This window comes from Etheostoma cragini, chromosome 10, assembly GCF_013103735.1.
Source record: "Etheostoma cragini isolate CJK2018 chromosome 10, CSU_Ecrag_1.0, whole genome shotgun sequence".
Lineage (NCBI taxonomy): Eukaryota > Metazoa > Chordata > Actinopteri > Perciformes > Percidae > Etheostoma > Etheostoma cragini.
In genome coordinates this window covers 17,690,572-17,714,610 of record NC_048416.1, presented here as the reverse complement: position 1 = coordinate 17,714,610, position 24,039 = coordinate 17,690,572, and the positions used below count along the sequence as shown (strand labels likewise).

General features: G+C 41.1%; 1 protein-coding gene and 1 long non-coding RNA gene across 2 annotated transcripts; one reads left to right on the top strand and one right to left on the bottom strand.

Annotated features, from left to right (window-relative positions):
• Window positions 1–691: 691 nt before the first annotated feature.
• On the top strand, window positions 692–22,328 carry slc16a2 (solute carrier family 16 member 2). The gene is made up of 7 exons (XM_034883588.1): window positions 692–1,673; window positions 14,564–14,708; window positions 15,310–15,808; window positions 17,506–17,649; window positions 19,363–19,591; window positions 21,270–21,533; window positions 21,670–22,328. The coding sequence occupies exons 1-6, from the start codon at window positions 1,250–1,252 to the stop codon at window positions 21,515–21,517; spliced, it is 1,689 nt and encodes a 562-aa protein (XP_034739479.1). The 5' UTR covers window positions 692–1,249; the 3' UTR covers window positions 21,518–21,533; window positions 21,670–22,328.
• On the bottom strand, window positions 16,794–19,401 carry LOC117951728. Its single transcript, XR_004658241.1, has 2 exons — window positions 19,286–19,401; window positions 16,794–17,228 (listed from the first exon to the last, which is right to left on the bottom strand). It is a non-coding gene; the product is annotated as an uncharacterized LOC117951728 (long non-coding RNA).
• Window positions 22,329–24,039: the final 1,711 nt, after the last annotated feature.

Sequence of the window (24,039 nt, the reverse complement as noted above, 5' to 3'; positions counted from 1 at the left end):
CTTTATCAGCTAATGAAGTCATACATTATCTAGATTAAACCAGATAGCAACAACTACAACAGTAAATCCATGTGTACTCATAATTTAGTGATTATAGTAATTTTAAGAGAAAAGTGGACTGTTTTATGTTGGTCAAACGTATTGCATTATGAACACCCACCTTAGCTGGAATTAGACCAGAAATTGGGCTGCAACCGGCTGTAACATGGAGGTAACGTTACAGTATTACGGTAGACTAGGTGGGACAGGAGTAGACCATTACAAACATGCGTTGATGCACCATATTTTAAGCATTAAATAAGCAACGGCTAAAAACAACAACAACCGTTCATTACCGGAACCGTCACATATTCAACGTATTCAACCCTGTTCATGACACAGTGAATGTGGCTATATGCTAGGCTAGCTTATATAGCTTATCCTCCACCGTTCAGGCCACCGTCGACGGCTAACTACTTGACATTGTTAGTTAGCTACCAGTCTAGTAGGAAGAGGAAAGTAGGCTAATGTTGATAACGAGGTCTGAAGCTGAGAGGTACTCGGCTTTTTGCGTGAATCAGATAAGACACGAAGTGCAACCTCGTCCCACAACTGTACCGTAACTGTAGTGACGCTCCGCCATTGGTTAGAACCGTCCATCGGCTGGGCGCTGGGCACTGGGCGGGGAAGGGAGGTGGAGGTGCGCTGCTAAATGACGACCGGAGCGTTGTTGAACAGACTCCGGGACCTACACGGGCCTACCGATTTTACATTTACACCGTGTAAAGATATCAGATGAAAGAGGAGGAGCACCTAATCGTTTATATGCAACCGGGGGATGTTGCGGACTGTGTGACGGGACGACACACGGTTGAGACTGAGCGGACGTTTTCACAGGTTGATGATCCGTAGTTGGCTGCAGGGAAGCCAGCAAAAGAAAATACATGGTTGTAGTCTATTCGCTATTTCGAGTGACATTTGCTTAGCTACATTTAAAAGAGAACTAGGCTGTGCTTGCTAATTCCTAAAAAAAAAAACACACCTCCGACCAGAATGACACATTTAATGTTTACAGGTTGGAGTTTATTCGTTGAAGTTGACGCTCAGACTTGGGCTACAAGCGGCGTGTAGGAGGCTCGTCTTTCTTGCACATTTTGACGGACAACCAATCAAATCTGTTATCCAAATCCGTGCTCTTATGTCAGTGACCTATATCTCATGCATGTGCGCCAAGAGCCCACAGTAACCTCTCCTCACCCAAACAGACAGCATGGGAATCAACGGGCTAGACAATCAAGCGCAACCGTCCAGCGGAGGTTCCCTGACGGAGGAGCCAGAATCTCAGACGGAGCATAGTGAGGCTCCCCAAGAAGCAGACCGGAGCAAGGCTGACCAGGCGGCAGGCAGCGAGTGTAAAATCGTGCAGGAGGACAGCACCGTGCAGCTGATCGAGGCCGAGAGCAAGCCGCCCCTCTCCCCGGCTTCTGAGTCGGACGCGGTTGTCCAGGTGGAAGAGCACGGCCACGGAGCCGCATTCGTCCCACCAGAAGGAGGTTTCGGCTGGCTGGTGGTTTTTGCAGCAACATGGTGCAATGGGTCGATCTTCGGCATTCAAAACTCTTTCGGCATCTTGCATATGATGCTGATGAAGGAGCATGTAGACCCAGACGACCAGACGTCTCAGTTCAAAGTCGGTGAGTAGGCTGAGGCGAATCTGAGGATGAAATAAAAAATAACTGGTGGACAGAATTACATTAGTCTTCGATGCATGCTTGATTACAATTAGCCTACTTATAGACAAAATTCTGGTGGGAATTGGACCATCAGTCGATTATTATGCTGTACAGGTTATGTAGCCTACATGTCATCATAGCATCTATGCCTCTAAAAGAGACGTGGGTCAGCTCAGAGTTCAAGTGATCAAGAACTCAAAGTAGCAAACTAAACATAGTGTTATTGAGTTGGTCAACTGCATGTTTTGGAGAGCACTATCACTGATGTGTAATCATTAACAGTCATTTAACTAGCCAAATATGATGGAAATGTACCACAGACTATTGAACTATACTTGAAAAGTGGGACCCAAAAAACTTTCTAACTTGTAAAAAGTTTCGGCTCAGGTTTTTTTTGCACCCCTAAATGCACAGAATACATTGTTTATTCGTTTTTTTGCACTGTTTCAACAGTTTGAAGTTAAAAAACACAAGACAGAGAGAGAGAGGCAGAGAGAGAGAGAGAGATACACTTACATGTCACATGACAATAATTCTATGCTAAACTTAAGACAGACATAAATGCCACATAGTAGATACATTTGTTTTAGTCATGCAACAGAAAACTCAGATTGGACGGGTAGGCCTAGTCTAGCTAGCTGTCTGGATTTATCCTGCAGAGATATAAGGAGCCGTTAACCATAGTGCTGATACATTAACTGGAGTTTAACATGTCAACATAAAGAAGGAAGAAAGGTAATGGACATCCGGCCAAAAAGAGTAAAATCCGGTGGAATTTCCGGTGGCAATGGAACAATCCTGGAAGTGGAACGACGTGGATGTAGATTACAGCGACAGTGTCCACGCTGTCTCAAAGCTAGTCACAAGTTAGTCTCCTCTGTCTTTAGCTGCAGACTGCTGAACGTCTCAGTGTTGGAATCTTTTACAGTGAAATACAAACACACTTTACATCATTTAGTTGTCAGCATTTAAACCTTGTTTAAGCCAGCTAACGTTACTATTTTACGGTGCCTAATGTTACCTGCTGTATGTTAATTAACGTGACACCTTAGTCTGTTTAAAAATCGCATAGTGATTCTTTTTTTTTTTTTTTAATCTCAACCGCGTGTCATCTTTACACATTTAAATTGATTTTCAACTGAGTCACGATGCATCCATACATCACTATCAATAATGGACATGGTCTGGCTTGTGCTTGTTACCATAGTGGAAAAAGTTTAAGCACAAAAGCTGAAATTTAAGGTCAGCATCTAATTTATTGTCATTGAAGCATCTCTTGAAATTTGGTCCTTTGATGGTGTTATTGCCCTTTAGCTTTAAGGTTATTAAAAGTCATAATATCAAATACAAACTAAATGAGTAGTTATGTGAGTTCCTTTTAAGGGATGAACTAATGAGTGAGACTGTGAAATGGTCTGCTTTAGATTATAGTGAAAAGAATTGGAGTAGCATTATGTAACTAGAGTTTTTTTTGTTCCTCTCAAGATCCACATCAGCAGTGAAAGTTAAGGTCAAGATGTTGGAAGGGATTACTGCTCTAAGACTGTTTCCCTGGAACCAGTACAATCAGCACAAAAAACAGTTACTGAGGAAAAAAAATAAAGTGAAACCCAAAGGCTCCAGGCATGATTTGGCTCATTTGAGTTGTTTACCTAAGCACAGGTTAATATCTTGGATGGCATTTTGTCATTTCTAACTTATGTGACAAAAATTAGTGTCTGGGGGCACTATCTATTTACCCCCTTTCTTCTTTTTTTGGGGCTTGTGTGGAATTCATCTCCAGACGTTCTTTGGATTTTATTCTTGGTTGCTATCATATATGAAAGGAAAAGGCTAGCAGGCTTACCTTTTACCCCCAGCAAAAGAAGAAAACAGTAGGTTACAGTTTAACTACAATAGTCACACAGTGGTAAAGGCCTCTTTTAAACATCTTTCCACTCTAAGAGAGAACACTCAGTAAAAGTTCTAGTCACGTATATAGAAGATTTTCAAACATGTTAAGTGCTTCCCAAGCAACAAACTATAGGACCATAAGGAGAGGATGATTTATTCTTGGTATTCTCTATTATACTGGGTCTTTATTAAGTCGTAAGGGGTAAACAAGAGATTTTCCAAATAGCTCAAGAGTTTCAAGGTGGGGGATCAGAACAACCTTTTTTAAGTAAAAGAAGGCAATGAAGGAGCGGGTTATGAGTTGCAGATGGTGTTGGTTTACTTAATGATTACAGCATGGTTCGGTCAAAGGTTTTATTCCTGTTTTGGTCACATACAGAAAAATGCTGTTATGTCAAGGTGTGTAACCAAAAAACAACATTCTTTTAAAGTTGAGGCATGGATATAAATCTGATTGCAAACTGCAAAAAGAAAAGTACATAGAGATTAAACCAAACACAAGTAGGTCAGACTCCCTGCAGGAAGGAATGTAAAGGTCTCCAAAGTTGACAGAATTTGTGCGAATTATGATTAAGGTCATAAGTCAGTTTCACCAGTGAGAGGGGAGCTGATATCTGTGATAACCACATGCTGACCGTGGGGACCGGACCACCTCAGCAAGATATATTTTTTTAGCCAGAAATAAAACAATTATTAACAGAGACTTGGTATCCGTATCAAGAAGACATTCAGACATTCAAACAGAGGCTCATTCAAGTAACTTATGTCCAAATTGTGTAAAGCAGAAGAAGTTACTAAGCAATGTCAATCTTGGTGGTCTTGTTCAAAGACATGAAGGCAAGAGTCCTCCATAGTATTCCTGCTCCATCACCTGAACTCCAGTCTAAAGTAGAGAGGCAATACATCTTACTGACAGCGTTAAATGTTTAAAAAAAAGACCCTGATACATGATACTGATACACACGGGCTGGTAACCAGGCTTTCAACAACATAAGTGATAAGGAAAAATATCAAAGATATTTACAAGCTACAAACGTCTCTGCTCTGCACAGTAGTTCAGAAAAGCTCAAGAGTGACTGCAGTAATATCTGAGTAACAACGGTAACATAAAAGTAAAACTGGTCAGAGATTGGGATGTGTTCACATATCACAGTTGTGTGTTTTATCATGCCACTGTCCTGTGTAACCTTGTTTTGTGTTTGGCTTGGCAATCAGTATGAGGGTAAAATCAATATAACTTTAACACAGTTTTTATATTGAAGCAGCAGATAAACAGTATTTCAAGTTATTTATTCTCAGGGGACTAGTGTCTGTACTGGAATTGTATTGCTAAAAAACCTGTAAAACAGGACATTAAAACTTAATAAAATTCATATAGTATTATCAGTTCTTATGTCCCATTATACCCGTTCAATGTTGGGGGTGCCCTTTGGCCTTCAATTAAATGATAAAGTTGCATGTCTCAACACTATATTTCTTTAGTTGTGGTCAGAATGTAGTCTTTCATCATATCAGTGGCGATTGCTTAACTCAAAGACTCAACTCTTTAAAGAGAACACTACGGCCAGGATTCAAACAGGTGTCTGTGCTGTCACAAACAAACTCTTCCAATTATAGCATACTGCTGTGCTCTGTATTGTAGCTCCGCTGCCCCAGATTTCACCAGCACATCTAGAACAGCTCTAAATCCCATTTTGGCAGATCAGGGAGTACTGTAAAACATATTTGCATTCCAGAGGGAAGGTGAAAGGGTTCAGTTTGGATCAGAGCTCCATATACTCACAAACAGGTACACACAGATGATCACAAACAGGCATGGGACGCTTTGTGTTAAATGTGGGTTTCTTTTAACATCAATAAATTAATGCATTTATTTATAGACAGTTATCTAGCGGGTTACTGATAATGGTTACTTAAAAAGAAAGCAAACTCTCACGCCAATACAAAAGAACTGGATATGTCCTCCTTTTAACAACTAGATGCAAGCGTTTGTTGGAAATATGGTCTTAACTTTGAGAAACACAATCTCTAAGAATCCCGTCAGCAGGAAATGGAGGCTGCCATAAGTTGGTGTTAGCGTAGCACTACAGATCGTGCATCCGGAATGAAGTCTGAGAGCCGAGTTGGGCTGCCACGCTCACGTGTACGTACATAAACTGTATGTCCATACACCCCCCTCTTGCATCAATATTATTATTAGTGTCAACACAAGCAGTTTGGAGAGCATTAATTATTGGTAGCGTGTAGGATTATATGACAAGTAAACATGCAAAGGAGTTTCCCATGGTTAGTGAGCGGTATCATGTACACAACTCATGGAGCATCCAGAGGTTCCTGCTGTTATAACACATTTGTTTGCGGCGGCTGACTTGTTTGAATATACTGCTTCTCCACATGTGTGACAGCTGGTTACTCCAATCACTCCAACACGTCTTAAACTCCCAATCCTCCGCAAACTATGTAGCCTGAATTAAACTACTGTATGGTAATAAACCAGTTAGGTAAGGTTAGGCTCCAGTAGCAGCGTAAGTAGAATTACTTTGTTGAAAGTAGGAGGACCTCTAATGACAAAGTTAATATTTCTCATTTTATTTCTACTTTTTTTTTTTGGGCACTTGCAATCATCTGCTTTATACGATTCTACTTGTGCTGGGTGTCTGGCAGCTACCTTCTGAATTAGCTTGTTCTACATTCCTGTGTTTTTATTTATTTATTTATTTTGATTATTCTTTTGGGAATTTTCAGCCTTTATTTTGATAGGACAGCAGAAGACATGAAAGGGGAGTGAGAGAGGAGGAATGACATACAGCAAAGGGCCGCAGGTCGGAGTTGAACCCGGGCCCATGCGTCGAGGAGTGAACCTCTATATATGGGCACGCACTCTACCAACTGAGCTGTCTGTTTAGCTTGTATTCACCAAAGTACTCTTGGGTAAATCTCTCTTTCTCTTGAACAGATGGTTACTATAGAGACCCTCTCCCTCTCTGTCAGATTGCATCCATCACATAAAGAGAGATAAGGTTGTTAAGTCTCCACACACACGCACGCACACGCACACACGTTTTCACTTTGCTTCACTGTCCCTTGCTATGTCTTTTTTCTTTTGGTTGGAAGTGTTCAGACCTAATCGTCTATAATGAGTACACTCCACTCAGTCTATTCACATATCTTTTGCCTGTGCCAAGGCTGGGGTAAATGGGGGTCTAGAGGTAGGGGTTGGCCCGCAAAGAGGGGCGGGAGTTGCTGAATGACACATCTCTCTGTTGCTTTTTCAGCTCTGATTGTAAGTTGGACCTTGTATATTGTAGACAATGGGCTTTGGTTTTGACACAACATCGAGTGCCCTTTCAAACAAGGACTGCAATCAAGTTCTCCAGTGGTTCAGTCAAGAAAGTCTGTGGATGTGGGCTTCAGTGACGTCATTGTGTAAATTTGTGTAACACAACCATTCATTTATAGTACTGTTGGTACTTGCACGTTGCCACGGTTGCCACACTGCCTCCAGTTATACAGTTTTCTTGTTCTGAAGTATTTTATTCTGAAGCAGCATAAATAATTGACAACGTGGACAGTGAAAGGAGTACATTGTGGAAGACTAATTATCGAGCCTAGTGCAGTAGGCCTTAACAGAACTGTCTGTTTTCTTGTCTTTCTGTTGGTTTTTCACATTACACCACTGCTCTTCAACTTGGGGGTTGCCCGAGCTTCCCAAGGGGGTCTCAAGGCCTACTTGATTGTAAGGGGTGTAAGATTTTTAAATATACAGTTGGCTTTTATCTCAGATTTTCATGCGTTTTTTTTAAAGTAGGGACTATTATGTAAAATATATACTTACAGGATAATGGCACAGTGAACGGAAGCTATATTCACAGAGCCTCGTCCTACATTAGAAAAGTACGTAGTTCAAACAACCTTCCTCAAAAAAGGAAAACACTGGATTTTGATCTTTTGAAGTGGGGTACTTATTTATAGTCTGTGTACTTTTTTTTGTACTGAGGTAGATGCTATTTTCTGTATTCTGGTGCCTTTTAATTAAACAATTGCTTTTATAGCCTCAAGTGACATGCGCTGGCCAGTGCTCTTGACTTTGATTTCCCACATCAACTGCCCAGTCGTTGGACCAAGCAGGGATAATCATCGAGATAGCTTTCTTATCACCTAACCCTCGATTTTCTCGGTAAGGTTAGTGTTCCAGAAAGTGGATTAAGTTCCTAAAGCAGCTGCTAAACAGGCGTTACGTCAGAATGCTTTGCGGGCGTACTAAAGTCGCTTGACGCCATTCTTAAGAATAAAGTGGAGCGGGCCGTGACAGAAGCATCGGACGGCCAGATGGATCTGCACCGTAACTGCTTGTGTGCTACTTGTTGTCTCCTGCTCTGATGCAGCATTATGCAACACTCCATTTCTTATGGTTATTATGTGGACATATTTAAAATTGTATTATTTGAGATAATAGGCTATAGGGTTCTTACTTAGCATTTCGGTGCTCTAAGAACAATTCTGATATCTGTCTCTTTGTTTGGCTTGGCTGGCTAAACACACACACACACACACACACACACACACACACACACACACACAAACAGTTGCTAATCAGTGAGAATAATGATATTGAAGAGCTGCTAACACTAGTTGATTGATGTTAACATTACAGTAGCTTGCTAGCCAGCCTAACAAAAACGTTAGACAACTGTTATTACAACATAGTGTAAATGTAAATGCAATTTCATGCTGCAACAAAGACTACATGATGCCTTTAAAGCAACAGGCACACAAATTATGAAAATTCACTTAAATACCAGCTTGTTTAGTGACCGTTTATGAGCATAAGGTATGTTTACCTTGCTGTGTTGCGGAAGGGCAGCAGGCTAGAGTAATAATAAGATTTATATGGACTTTTCTCAAGTGGAATGGATTTGACTGACTGTGCTCTGAAAAGTGAACAGACTGATTTATAGACTGAATTAGAGATGGTTAAAGTGTGGGTCCAATATCATTGGTCTAAAAAAGTATATGTTGTCTCTTCATTAACCGCTGAAAGTCTGACCCAAACAGTGCCCATCTACAACAGTTAATTGCTTTGCTTCCGTGTTAGTACACTGGTCTGTTTCTCCAAACAGTAGTAAACAGTAGTAGAGTAGTAAACCACTACTCTACTGTCATTTTGTGATCCTGTTTCACTTCAATAATCTATCCAAAAAGGGATAACCTTAAGGAACAGCTAAAAAAACCGACGTAGTTTCAGTAATGTGACATATATTTCCTTGGTTTTTAGTTTAGAAAAATATTAAGTTTTTTTCGTCATTTTTTCATGTTCAACCATGGTGGCAGTCACCGCTTAGTTTAACCACCCAGTTATTCTGTTAGATGGAGAGTATAATGCTCCGCTGTTCAATCAATCATTTAACATGTACCCATAACTGCAGTGAAGAAAACTACCAAGTGCAGTCCCACCTAGAGCACAAATAAGCAGTACTGTCAAAGCATATGCTGCTACAGATGGAAAGTAGAGTAGTTATCCCAGACTCATAGGACCAGACTGACCAACTTGATCAACTGTAAAACATTTTAAAGATGAACCGCTAAGAGAGCGTGCAATCATTCTGGTGGAAACAGCAAATATAGAGCAGCACATAGGAGACCCTGCAATGGGTGGTGGAGATTGACAGATTTAACATCCTGGGATCCTTCCAGATAAATGTTCTGGAGATGTGGTAATGGACAACATCAAAAGGAAGGAATATGAGAACTGTGGAAAAACCAGTGATGGCAAAAATGATCTCAATATTAGAAGCACACAAGGCTGTGGACATTAATTTCTGCGATTCCAGGCACCAAAGGCCACACAAACTAAAGCCCAACCCAATTCTGTCAGGAGTTTTGGCTGGGCACATTTTTGGGTGATAAACTTTTAGGACTATGTACATACTGTATGTCATTAAATTTCCAGGTTATGTTTTATTTCTGACAGTGTGCTATGTGGCTTTGCATACACAGTTGAGGCTGCATGCTATTCTCGTGGATCATCTCCACCACTATAGTCAGCGGATTAATTTAATGACTACTATGGCCTTTCCCAAGATTCACCATCAAGTACCATAAGTATGCCGATGTGCTGTCATGTACAAAGTACAGTAGCCTTAACTGGAGAGATTATTGGCCAAAAATAGAACTCTCAAAACCAAAAGAGATCATTCAAATGTTGTTTTGAGGAGCTTTTCATCTTCAAATTTCCATATGGGAAAACCATAGGTTTGCCCCTTAGGGCAAATATGGTGCAAGAGCTAAACAGAACAAACGTGTAGTACAGCATAACATACATTTTTGCTTAACATTGTTGCTTCATGATCAGTTATGGAAGATTTTAGGGTTCAGCATAATTAAAGCTGTTATGATCAATATTTCCCTACTTCCTACCCCCCTACTTCAAGCGAATTTGCTTGGACCACAAATTGAAAGTCAAATAGATTACCGCCGCTTGCTGGTATAGAGAATTATTTCCTCTAACGCAGGAACAGAACATATGTGGTACTTTGCTGTTGGCTGTAGTCTCTGCAGTTCCCCTCAGCTTTTTGCATTTTTCAGCTCATTGTTTTGGTTTTACGATCTGTGACTTTTTATTTGTACTGTTTTGATTCAATCTCACCGCAGTGTCATTTTCACCCACAGCAAGCAGCAGTTTTCAGCAAAAAAGCTCTAAGAACCTACTGTACGATTCCCACCCAGCAACAAGTGGTACACAGGCAAAGTTAGTGACTAGCAAGGGAACAGAGTAAAAAATTTAGCAGCTAAAGAGCTAGTTATTTCCCTCAGATGGAGACCAAAACACTAAGTTTGAAGCATACCAAAGTTCCAAACAGAGAGTGGTTGTTAGCTCTCAAGACTTAGGGACCAGGGTCCAACCAGAGTTATTTGATCCATGTTCAACCCTATTTGTCAATTCAAACCACTTCACCCAACCTATGTGGCGATGGCCTTTCTTTGCTTGCCTGTCTGGAGCTGGAGGAGAGCAGAACAAATTAACTAGAGCAACGTTTGCCTTGTTATGCTAGCATTAGAGTACACCTTGTTGTCCCTCACCCTTGAGCCTTCTGTATGTGTGAAAAATGTACCAGTGTTACAATACAGTGCAATTGTAAGGCTAAGGTGCTTATGGACAACCAAGTAAAGAGGATTAATCTGATCGCCTGCAACTTTGCCATTGATTTCTGTCTCAATAGTATATATTTTTTTGTATGGTATTTTAGTTGAAATGGGTTGGAAGGCCGGTGTAAAACACCCATTTAAAGGTGGGGAGGGTTAGTTTTTGTGCTGTTATGAGTGTTTTCATGCTCTTTTTGTTGAAATGTTAAGGTGCATTTTTTCACAGGAAAGGCAAAATGTTTCCAATCAACAGGGCCATGCCGTAATCACAGTATTAACAAATAGATAGAAATTTAGACCTAAAGATAATCTACTGGAATGTTAGAGGCCTAAGGAAACTAGTTAAAGTGAAACAAGTTATGAATAGGCTCAAGCAATATCATCCAAAAGTAGTTTTCTTACAAAAAACACACCTGCTTTCTAATGAAACAGGCCGTTTAAAGAAAAGATGGCCGGGTCAAGTAATCAACAGTGTTGGGCAATGAGATACTCAGTTACAAATCATAAAAGTAGGTAATTACTTTAGAAAGTAACTAATGCGTTACTTTCAGGTAACTTAAAATGGTGTTAAAATACATGTGCATGTTCAATTATTTATGGTAAATCTGAATAATCGCTTCGGAGCGAGAGTCATAGTGAGAGAAACAAAATGCCCCCCCCCCCCCCCCCCTGTGTTTTCTGACCACGGTGGAAAATATTTAGCAGGAAAAGTTCCCCCTCTTCGTGATTTCCATACTTGTCTCTCGTTGATTGACTTGCTTTTGAACACCCGCCTAACTCTACCTGTGATTGACGGTAACTGCGTTATTAAGGTGGTTGGAGTAGTCAATTAGATTACCCGTTACCAGGAAAACAATTCACCAATTTCCAGCAGGAACTTAACCTAATTGATATTTGGAGAGTAGAAAACCCTGCAAACAAGGAGTTCTATTGTCATTCAGCTACACATAATCTACTTATACTCGCGTTGGGTACTTTCTTATGTCCAAATCGCTTGCCCCTAATGTTAGTGGTTTTATTTACAAGAGTATTCTCAATTCTGACCATGCTTTACTTATGCTTAATTACACAGCTTCTTCTGCTTTCCGAGGAAGAACACTTTGGCACTTAAAGCCACAGTGGTTACAAAATCTCAAATTCCTTGACTCTGTTGTGCAAAATATTGATGACTATTTTCAGTTGAACACAACAGAAACATCTGCCTCAATAAGATGGGAAGCTTTCAAAGCTTTTATTAGGTGTCAAATGATGGGATATACAAGAAATAAATCAAATAAACAATATGTAGAGATATTGAAGCTGGAAAGGGGAATAAAGCAACTTGAATTAGAAACAACTGGTGATAACAATAGAGAAAGCCTTGATTCCGGGAAACTTCCACTATCCTCGTGTAACACACTTATAATTCTGATGCTGAAACCTGAAAAACCAGCAACAAAATGTGAGTCCTATCAACAAATTCCATATATATGACATATATAATATAAATAATATATAAATAATATAAATCCAGCACCCTGAGACTGTACACCAAGCGTAGCCAAAGGAGGCCGAGGGCTAGTGAGTGTCAATACCACTGTCCAGGATGAAACAACGTAGATTCAGGAGTACATCAGAAAAATGGCCCCCAAAGATAAAGGGCTTAGTGAATACCTCAGGCAGCAGAAACCCAAAGGTTAGGACAAGGAAGATGATGAACCGTCATGGAGGGACAAGCCACTGCACGGCGTGTACCACGGACAAAAAGAAGAAGTGGCTGATATCAGGAAATCCTACCAGTGGCTGGAAAAGGCTGGACTGAAGGACAGCACAGAGAAACTAATCATGGCAGCACAAAAACAGGCACTCACTACAAGATCAATAGAGGCTGGGGTCTACCACACCAGGCAGGACCCCAGGTGCAGACGGTGCAAGGATGCCCTTGAGACGGTACAGCACATAACAGCAGGGTGTAAGATGCAGGCAGGAAGTGCTTACATGGAACGCCATAACCAGGTAGCTGTCATAGTGTACAGGAACATCTGCCACAACTATGGGCTGGAAGTCCCAAGGTCCAAATGGAAGACACCTCCTAAGGTAGTCAAGAATGACCGAGCTAAGATCCTGTGGGACTTCAAGATCCGGACTGACAAACTGGCGATGGCTAACCAACCAGACATCATGTTGATCGACAAACAGAAGGCAGTAGTGATAGATCTGGCAATCCCAAGCAACAGCAACATCAAGAAGAAGGAACACAAAGCGTTAGAAATACCAAGGGCTGAAAGAGGAGCTAGAAAAGAAAAGTGGAAAGTAAGAACAGTGGTGCCAGTGGTAATCGGAGCACTGGAGGCTGTGACCCCCAAACTGGGAGAGTGGCTACAGCAGATTCCAGGTAAAACATCAGAGGTCTCTGTCCAGAAGGGTGCAGTCCTAGGAACAGCTAAGATACTGCACAGAACCCTCAAACTCCCAGGCCTCTGGTAGAGGACCTGAGCTTGAGGATGACACTTACCACCCCAAATAGCGTGAGAGGGGGATTTTTTTTTTTTTAATATATATATATCGGCTGTATGCCTTGAGATTGGATGTGAAAATGTGAAAAGGTTTTTACGAGACCAATGATTAGTTCCTTTGTGAATGTTGCAGCTCAAGGTGACACTTGAAATATTTTGTAGGCAAAGTTACAAAAGGGTTCTTGCTAAATAGGAAAATTGCCCCTGTCTTTTTCCATTTGGATAATCAAACTATAGGAAGGCTAGGGTTTAGTCCCACCCTTAAACTATACATTATACGACTTTGTAGTGTAAACTGTGTACCACATGTGTAAATGTATAGTACAGAATGTCTATGTCAACCTCCACAACAAAGACTTTGTACATGTTGAGAACTGTAAAGCTCATGTTTTACACTGAAGTCAGAGTGTTGGTGTATGTGTGTAGGTAAATCAGTACATCCACCTGTTTATCTGCCGCGCTGGTCTCATTCATATTGAGATGTTGGATTAGTGTGGCCTACATCCCAGACACCACGTTAGACATTAGTTCTACCTTTGCTCCCCGGGGAGACTGGACCCAGACATTGGTTTGTTTGCACTTCAGGGTACGCAGGGTCTCTGTTGGATCTTTCTGCCTCGTTATAGTTTAACACTGGAAGGACAAACTACAGGCCAGGTCTATCCACCTTTTTTGATCTGATAAGATTTCTCATGGTGCTTTTTGTCACCATGAGAAAACTTATAGAGTGTGTCTGATGTACATGATGCCAGGACAGACAAAGAGCCCAGTTAGATATATTTATATTATTAGCAAATCACATCAGATCAGGGTGGCGGAGAGAGAGACATTTCCAATAAAAACTAATGCATACAAAGGCTTTTAGTTTTTTAAAGCCTCTGAAAATATACAATTTTCATGAAATCAAGGTATTCATGCCGTCTGAGTCAAGACATATCTACAAGGCAATGAGAGATTCAATACAAAGCACATGTTTGCCTTTGACTGTGGCTTCCTTTGAGATCACAGAGGCAAATTCTCCAGCTGCTTATAATGTGGGAACTAAAGAAACTGTTGAGAGATTACACATGACAAAATACGCCAGTGCATTGTTTTCATGCAGGAAAGGGAATACATTTCTTTTCTTTTCTTTTTTTACTGTATGTCAGTTATATTGCCTGCTTGTATCCTATATATCAACACCAATTTTTTACATCACACAATTCATGTTACGTAAACTTTGGTGTACAAATGGGTGTAATATTTATTGACTTTAGGTGAACATACTGGGTTTCTACTTTTCTTATGGTGAATTCTCTCTTTCCTCCACTTTCTCTCCAGCATGGGTTGGGGCCCTGGCCATGGGCATGATCTTCTTCTGTTCACCAGTGGTCAGCATGTTCACAGACCGCTTCGGCTGTAGGAAGACAGCTGTCAGCGGGGCATTGGTGGCTTTTGTAGGGCTGCTAAGTACATCTTTTGCAAAGTAAGCTACTGTAAATTCATAATTAAAGATATCACTTGCCCTAACCCCAGTTTGTGCCACTGATGTATTACCATTAGAGGATTAGATCATGAGATTTCTTCACTACAGCTACATAATGAGGCGCAAAATCTGAACCATGCATTGCTATGACAATCCATAAATCTTAGTGCCACTCAATTAAGATGTTTTGTCATAATTCTGGTAAAAGGGGAAAACTGCTTAGTTCAGTCTCACGCAATCATAACCGTCATGCATTAGGTTATACTAAGCATCTAATGTGCTTTAAAAAAAAATACAATTTAGTATAGAATATTTACAACTTATTTGGGAACTCAACTCTTTTTAATCAAAATCTGAAATGAACGCTCAGTATTACAGTTGTTAAAGTTTTTTTTTCAACTGCAAGCTTTTTACTAAATGAGTCTAACCATTTTTTCAGCTTTTTTATACTGTATGATCAAGTCAAGTGAAAATTTGTATACAGCCCAATATAAATTTGTTTCACGGTTCTTTGCAATCTTTACACCATACAATCACATGACCCTAAGTTTATGAATGAATTAATGTTATAGAAAAACAAATGTTCTTTTTTCTATTGCAGCTCCTTGAGCCTTCGATATTTCACTTATGGGATACTGTTCGGCTGTGGCTCCTCATTTGCCTTCCAGCCCTCGTTGGTCATCCTCGGCCACTACTTCCGCCAGCGCCTGGGCTTGGCCAACGGTGTGGTGACGGCCGGTGCCAGCCTCTTCTCCATGGGCCTCCCGGTCTTTCTCAACAAGGTAGTGGAACCCCTGGGCCTCAGCAGAACCTTCCAGATCCTCAGCCTCTTCATGCTGGTCCAGGCCCTGCTGGCGCTGATGTTCAAACCTTTACTGCCTGCTGGAGGAGGTATGAGACCCCCGGGCATGGGTCCTGGACCTGCCAAACCCCAAACCCAGCCAGAGGCCACAGTTCAGGAGGGGAGCAGGTGGAGCAGGGTCCGTGATGGGGTCAGCAAGTACTTCAACCTGCGTGTGTTTCACATCGTGACATACCGGGTGTGGGCGTTTGGAGTAGCCACAGCTGTACTGGGCTACTTCGTGCCATATGTCCATCTGGTAAGAACAATAATGGGCATGCTTGTATAGGGCTGCACAGCATATGTCCATCGCACTCCCTCTCCTATCCCTAGTGCTTTTAATCAGTTATTGTTGAAAATGAGTGAAGGAGCTTTCGCAGAGATACATTTTTACATGTATCCTAGGCTATTTATTTCAGATAATTTTCATTTACATGTGTTGCAACAAACAACTTCAACGTAAGAGGAATGTAGCATAAAATGGGTGTGAAAGCAGTTATAAATAGCCTATGTAACTGTAAAATTTGTTTAGGTAATATCAACATAAAATCATGACAATTAATTGAGATCTCAATATTGATCAAGGTAATCGTGATTATCATTTTGGCCATAATCGTGCAGCCCTATGCTTGTTGTCAAATTAAAAGTACATGTGTATTTGCACCTGCCCTGAATTGGGTTATGTTAAAGGTGTACAAATGTTTGGAAAAAAAATCAAAAGTTAATTGTGCGTTTGACACATAATTGACTAGAATTTAAGCTTGTTGCACAAGCAACCAAACAAAACATTCACGCGAAAAGTGCCCCTCTAATGCCAGTTTGCAGGCTAGGTGGCTGATCAGCTGCATAGCTACAGCACATTAACCAGCATTTAAACATAGCAGCAAATGTCACTTTGGTCTTCATTGACCAAAAGTGTTGGTTCTTACTGTGTGGTTCTTACACTTCTGTACCACTGCTAACAACATGATGTCTGCTCATGGTTTGTAAGCTATAGCACAAGTTTGTTTACACTGTTTCTCGCTACCTGCCGCGTCTCGGCGGGCCAGCTGCTGTCAATCAAACACAAACACGCTCTTCCAGTGGCTGAAAAGAAAAGGAGTATTTCTGATATTTCTCCAAAGAACTTGTTTTTGGTTAGTTATTATTAGTATTGTGTAAAATATATACAGTGTGTGTAAAATAACATGGAAAAATTTGATTCTAAAGCACAGGAACTTTGCTTTCCAGGATGATTAGAATCCAAAATTGGACATATGGTTGATTTTGGTGTGAAATAGTGAGATAGTGAAGGATGAGGATGATGTGTAAAGCTGCAGCATGGAGCTGTGAAGTTGATCTCCCTCTATCCAGATGTCGGATGTTCCAGCTTTGGCCTCCCTCTGTCAGGCCTGTTGTTTCAGGCCCGAGCCCAGATGTAAACACAGCCCCGGTCTTTGTATTGGGTCGACCACCTCAGGAAACCTCTCCTGTATGGCCTCTCTGTGTCCCTAAACATGCCTATCCTATGGTCATTATGAACGTAGAACCCTTCAAAGCAGAGCAAATATTTCACAAGTTCAGAAAAGACTTCAGAGGGCGGTTAAATGTTTTGGATCTGATTTGGGGGTCAGGACTGAGGGGAGTGGGAGGGTCTGACTTATATGCGTTGGGTCTTCCTATTCTGCAGTTCCAAAGGTCTGTGGATGAAGACATTTTGTTGTTGTTGGACATTTGCTTTGGGGTTATGGATGGACAATTCCTCCACCTCACCAAATGTGCACCCATTTGCTTAGTTCATTTACTTCTTAGGTGTGGAGCACCTAATGAGAAAGTTCACCAGCAGTTTGTGTGATATCTCATTTACTGTTTGTAGCATCTGGTGAGTTTGTTATGCGGCACAATTGCATTTAACCAGCACACACACACAGCCAAAGCTCGCAGTACTATTTCTGTTTTTTTTTTTTTTTGTCTCAGATGAATTTTGTGAAGGAGCAGTTCAAGGGGACCGAGAAGGAATGGGTACTCCTGGTTTGCATAGGAGCTTCATCTGGGGTGGGACGCCTCGCTTTCGGGAAGCTCGGAGACCTCATTCCTGGTCTTCAAAAGATCTATATGCAGGTGAGGAACGGTCTGAAGGCATACTGTGTAAAAACTCATGCAGTTATAGTATGTGGGCCTGAAGCATTGTGTCAAAATTGAAACTAGCTACTGTCTTATTTTTAGCCTGTTAGTAACATTGTTTAATGATTTATTGCTACCATTTCACAATCGTTCAAAATTAAATGTCTCATTTTTAATTTCAGTCTATTTCTAATCTTTGTAAGCACTACAATATACATTCCTTTAATATAATTACTCTCTCATAATAGCTTGTAATATAACAATGGGTTAATAGACATAACAATTCAAATTAGAAGTCTGACCATCAACTATTAACAGTTGTTAAAGGCTCTTTCTTTCCAGACGCTGTTATTTTCACTTTCACTTTGCTCTCTGGCACACATATTACCACACTGAACCAAGGTTTGTTTAATAGTATTCTATTAAAAGTGTTTTATAGTGTCATATAGTTGAGCATTATATATTTTGATTTGCAAACAGAGCGGCTTAGTGTTTTGATGACCTTGTCAGGCTAATTCACAAATGGTTAGTGTGTCACGGCCATTATGGCAGGCAGTCAGCCCGACTCCCTTTTCTGCCAAGTTGGCTAAAATGAAGTGCCTCGGACCACACGGAAGCAATGCAGACGGCAGCTGATTGGACGAACACGTCACGTGGGTCTGGTTCCTCCAGAAATTCAAAGCCAGACTGTCATGGCGGCTTGTTCAGAACACAATCTCATATTTTACCAAAATAGTTCACCAAAACGTGTTTCTTTAAACATTTTAAGCAAGAAATAGTCCATGTAGTTGGCAGATTTTTGACAGATTTTGAGAGACTCGAGTCACGCTCATCCTGCTCGTCATTTCCGGGTTTGCACTGAACCAATCAGATTGGTAATTTGAGTCAGAATGCCGGCAGTGCCCGCCTTCTGACGGCGCATGTCAGGTTGGCCAAAACGAAGGCCGCCGGCCCTTCCGTTGGCCGATTATGGGTTAGTGTGTCAAGGACATTCAACCAGGAACAACCACAAACACTGCGTGCTATTGTGTGAGGGTGCGACTTCGCCGGTTAAGGTTCACCAAAGTTACCTGTGAATTTGCTTTTCCACTGGAAGCAAGTATTTTATTGCTCCATCTCTTGCATAAAATGGAAGTTAATGGGAGGCAGATATGTCAATACGCCAGTGTTGAACTCATGAACTTTGAGCTCATTGTAATTGTAAACATTATTAGCTGACTGTATAGATTCATACAAACAGGCAGCTTTCAACTGCTGCTAGCAATAACACAAAGCACAGACCTAAATCCGTTGCCCGGCCTATTAAACAGATGGTGTGCTTGAGATGTATTTAAATTCCTCAGGTCTATTTATCTTCTCTTCACATAAAGCTTTCAGATCCCCCTCTGTAAATTTTAAATATGTAGGTGTTTACCAGGTCCTAAAAATAGTTTGAGGGTTCAATCTGTTGCCAGAACAAAATGTTCACAATGAAGTCAAAAGGCCTGGAAGCTGTTCTCCATGATCAAGCACAACAAAGATAGAAACTAATCCAACTAAAAACAGTGTACAGTATAATCTCTTCTCACTTACTGTCAACAATGCTTCCGTTGTAACTAAAGAAATCTAACACTGGAATCTAGGAAACACCTACTACTGCTATGGCCTATGAAACAGGCAGCCATTTCCGTTAGAAACAAATAATAGAGACACTGTATGTGTCTGTTTCAGGTGGTGTCCTTCATGGCTCTGGGCCTGATGTCCATGATGATTCCTCAATGCTTGGCTTTCGAGGGGCTGGTGGTTGTGTGCGTGTTCCTGGGGCTGTGTGACGGCTGCTTCCTCACCATGATGGCTCCCATAGCGTTTGAGCTGGTCGGGCCCATGCAGGCTTCGCAGGCCATAGGCTACCTTCTAGGCCTCATGTCTCTTCCCATGACTGCGGGTCCACCCATCGCTGGTGAGAAGCTAAACATAGAACTGTGCAGTGCAATCCAGAATAAGACTGCAGTGATCTGGTTCCCTGCATTGACTTCAGGATGTTGGCATTAAAAAGCTGATTGATATTAACAGAGTAAAACAGAATGCGGGGCGTTAAAGGAGATTAATAAAGGACACATTATTATTAGTAAGCCAAATGCAGGGCAGGATAGATTGTTCAGAAGATTAAGCTTATTCTAGCGATTTGGGCTTGTGGCCAACTGCAACTCTCTAGGGAAAAGCACACACAGAGTAATCCCTTCTGTCTCCTACTACCTTCTGACTCTCTCCTCAGGCATCCTAGTACTCTCTCTTTCCAACTCTTTCAGATCTGACACATATCCGTCCTGGAATGCTTTTACTACAAAACATCCTATTTGCTTTTGTGGCCTCACAAATGGGGTTGTGATTAATGGTTGTTATTAATGGTTTAATTAATTACATTTCAAGCTGTAAAAACAGATTCTCATTTAAAAAAACAACAACAACCCAATGTCATCTTAAAACACTCATTTCTGTTTTAGACTATGTCTTTAGAGAAGCCTTGGAAATCAAAGCCTGAAAGTTGTTCTACTTTAGTCAGTGACTACTACCCTGTACAGAACATGAGCAAGAATGCATATGATGCAGTCAACAATGTGAGTGCACTGCACACCCCTTCTGCTCTCATGTCACAAGGTGAGCTGTAGATTAAACATGTACTTATCAATGTGTTAAACCTGACCTTGCTTTGTCTGCCTGTACAGTTTGTTTGCCTTAGTTCAAGTGCAGATAAATATAGAATGTGGATATACAGTACCTACTATAGACAGGGCAAGGTTTCAGTTTTACCACAATCTCCTTATTGACCTCCACTGTTGTGATACGTTGCAGATTTTTTTGTGGTCATTTCTTGTGTTGCCACTTATTTTAACATTAGCAGGTTATGTCCCTAGAAAATGTCACTATATTCAGTTTATTCTGATTATGTCATGGTGTACTGACACACACTGGAGCACACTTTTACATAACTGCGGCTCTGTAAGACATTAAAGCACAAGATCAAGTTTTCAAAAAACAAGATTTTCAGCTGGTGTCACTTCGCTCTTGTTTTGCTTTTGTGTTTTCTCTCCAAGAGTTAGATGATACATTCTTGTGTGTGAGAGAGTATGGCGCTGGAGCCAGGGGATCAGCATTAAAGCCTGGAGGCGAGGGAAACGGCTAGCTTGGCTATCTTCAAACTTCAAAGATATGCCTACTAACACCTTTACAACTAAGCTTAGCGGTAACATGTTGTATCTTATTTGTTTAAATCCTACTCAAACAGTAAAAGCAACAACATTTTTTGGAGTGAGTGGGGAGGAGTTTGAGTGGAGCAAGGTGAAATCTAAGTTGAGCACGGAGCGGTTTTTAGAGTCAGTTATTTGCTGGAACTCCTCTGTAACAGCCCGGGGCACAAGACATTCAAGACGCTTATTGTCAGAGTGCAGTTGCCAGGCAGCTTTACTTAGCCACTTCTCCCCCTAAAACCACAAATGTCCTTTTCTTTATTTCTTTTTGTGTATGGGTTAAAACGTTTTCAACTCAGACGTTTAAAAAGAATTGTTTAAATGCAAAGTTTATACTGTCACCTACCTCTTTTCCATCATGAACTGTGTCCCACTGCCTCCACTGTCCAGGTCTCCTACACGATTACTTTGGGAACTACACGGTGGCCTTTTCCCTTGCTGGGGTGCCTCCTATAGTTGGGGGTGTGGTGCTGTTCTTTGTACCCCTGATACACCGCCGGCTCCAGGCAGCAGCATCCCCAGAGGAGACGTCAACAACTGCCCACATGCTGCCACCCGCCCCACCAGTGGGGGAGCCCAAGAGCTGCTCCAATGGAGACGTCCTGCCTGGCTATACTGACGTAGAGACACACATCTGAGTCGCACCGAACAAAGGTTACATATACAGTATTTATACACATCAAGTACAGTATTTATACACATCAAGCATAGATCATGTTTGTACTTTAGGAAGTCTAATGCACATATTTCTTCTTCTTATACGTCACTCCTCTTTTTGCTTGTTTTCCAGGGATTCAGCCCACCAGCACCTTTTTCTTCATCCTTAGATTTTCCTCCTCTCAACCATAGACTTCCTGCTGGCTGACCTTTAACCCTCTCACCCTCCTGGACTCTCATGGGCTGTTTGTTATTTTCACGTGGAGAGAAATCGAAAAGGGCGCTCTGGCTACAAACAACAGAGGGGACAAAAGAAGGCCCGTCAGCGTAGGATGATGGGAATGTCTATGGAGGATAAGCACAACACAGTCTCAACAAAGATTGTTTAATCAGTGGGGACTCTGTACTAACAAATGCCTCCAAGAGGAACGAAACGAAGAGATTTTAACCAACTAATTTCACAGCATTAATTTTCCTTCTTTGAAAAGAAATACAATGTTGTTTCTAGATTTATATAAACAGATTGAGATAAGAGGCATATGAGAAATAGTGAAGGGATAAATTCCAACTTTCTTTATGTAGTACCTCATGCATTTACATTTCTGAACACAACACATTTATTTAGTTTGTGTAGCTGAATCCCAATCTCACCTTCAGTGATTTGCTTTATTCTCTGATTCTGTTTTCTGCTGTGATGGATAGAAGAGAAACCTGTTGTAATTGTCACAAGAGGAACAGCCACCAGCCACAATCACCTCATCTCAACCACACACTGTACTCACACGCAGGGTCCTAAATACTTCAGCGAAAGGACTTCAACTACTCTACCACTCTGGCTGCATGGGAGACAGATGCTCGATTGTGGCAGCTGTTGATTCCAACTGATTAATATGACATTGCCCCTTAAGTGCGCAATTTTTGTCATGGTTTGAATTTAGGTTAGTGACTTTGCAGCTTGTGGCAGGTTAACTAATGCAGTTAGTAGTGGTGAGTCATGATGTATGAGCTGTATTTTTTTTTTTTCAATCAGCAAGTTGGAGTTTTAGCAGGGTGCTAAACAAATCTGCATGAACTGTGTTTATGGCTCTGAAAAATAATTGACAGTAGTTGTTTGTAGTGCACACACTGTATAAATGGAAAGAGTTGGAACCATGCAGTCCTAACTTGAGATTGATAGCTGTAGGTAGTATTGATTTTGGTCAACTTCAGACTTGTATTATTTTATTCCAAACCTTGTGTGCGTGCGCGTGTGCGTGCATGTGTGTGTGCATGTCCGTCCTGTGCAGCCGCACTTTTGATAGTACTGTGTTACATTCGGTTGGAGCTGCCAAACAACCTGGGCCCTCATCAGGCCATTTCACAGATAACCAAATCAATGTGCTGCTTTAGTTTAGCTTGATGTCCTGAGGCAGTAATGAAACAAATGGTCACGGACGGTTTCAAAAACATTTGGACCACTTACCTCTGCACTCTTAGGTTACAAGTTCTCTTGAACTATAAACTTTAATGAACATATGAGAAGTAGAGCTGCACTAATTAACTGTTTGAGTAACATTCTGTGGTTATATGCATACCTGAATAGCAGAGAGGAGGATTGGTACACAAAAGGATGGAACTGCTCTGGTGTTCAGAGGGTATTCCTCACTGTCAATTCCTCTCTTTGCTGTCACTGCCATTACCCAGTCAGCTTCTGTGTTACAATGTTTTGGAGCCTAAAAGCTACACAAACCTCACTGCTGAGTGTAGTGTTTTTGGGGCCAATGCTATAGGAATAGAAAACATACATCTATACCTCAGTAATCAAAAAACCCTCAGCTATCAAGCTAAACAAGCTGTTCATTACATTACAATTTCACTCATCTGTTTTTTGGTTTTGTTGTTGGAATCGGAATCATCAGCCACAAAGCCACCAAACACATGTTTTCAATCACCATGGCTTCCTCCGAAACCTCATTAGCGTCTGCTTAGGAACCACAAAACTGTGGAAATGTCAAACTTCCAAAACAGCTGGTGCGTAATCCGTTTAGAGATGTATCCTTTCTCCTTATTTTGCCTTCATATCCAATTATTCTTGATCCTCACTGTTCCTGCTCTCTCTCAACTATATCTGCACATTTGGTAGTTATCCTTAGCTTCTCTTTATCACAGCCTCATGTCTTTGGTGATTGAATAAATGCAGTAATATTATTGTCTATTATCCTTACCTAAAGATAAAAGAGACACTCAACTATAAGCAGTGGAGACACATTTAAATGTTGAAGCATGGCAAAAAACATAGCATAAAGCCCCTATTTGCAGCTGTCGCTTGCAGACAGAAACAAAAGGTAGTGGTACTGTGGGACCGCCAGACACCGCCTACCTACCGCCTGGGTATGTCCGAGGTTTCTTCCTAAAAGGGAGATTTTACTCACTCGATTTTAGTCATTCAATTCAACTCGATACTATGCATCGAGTTGAATTGAATTGGTAATTTAAAAAGTCAGTAATAATGATTTAATGGTGA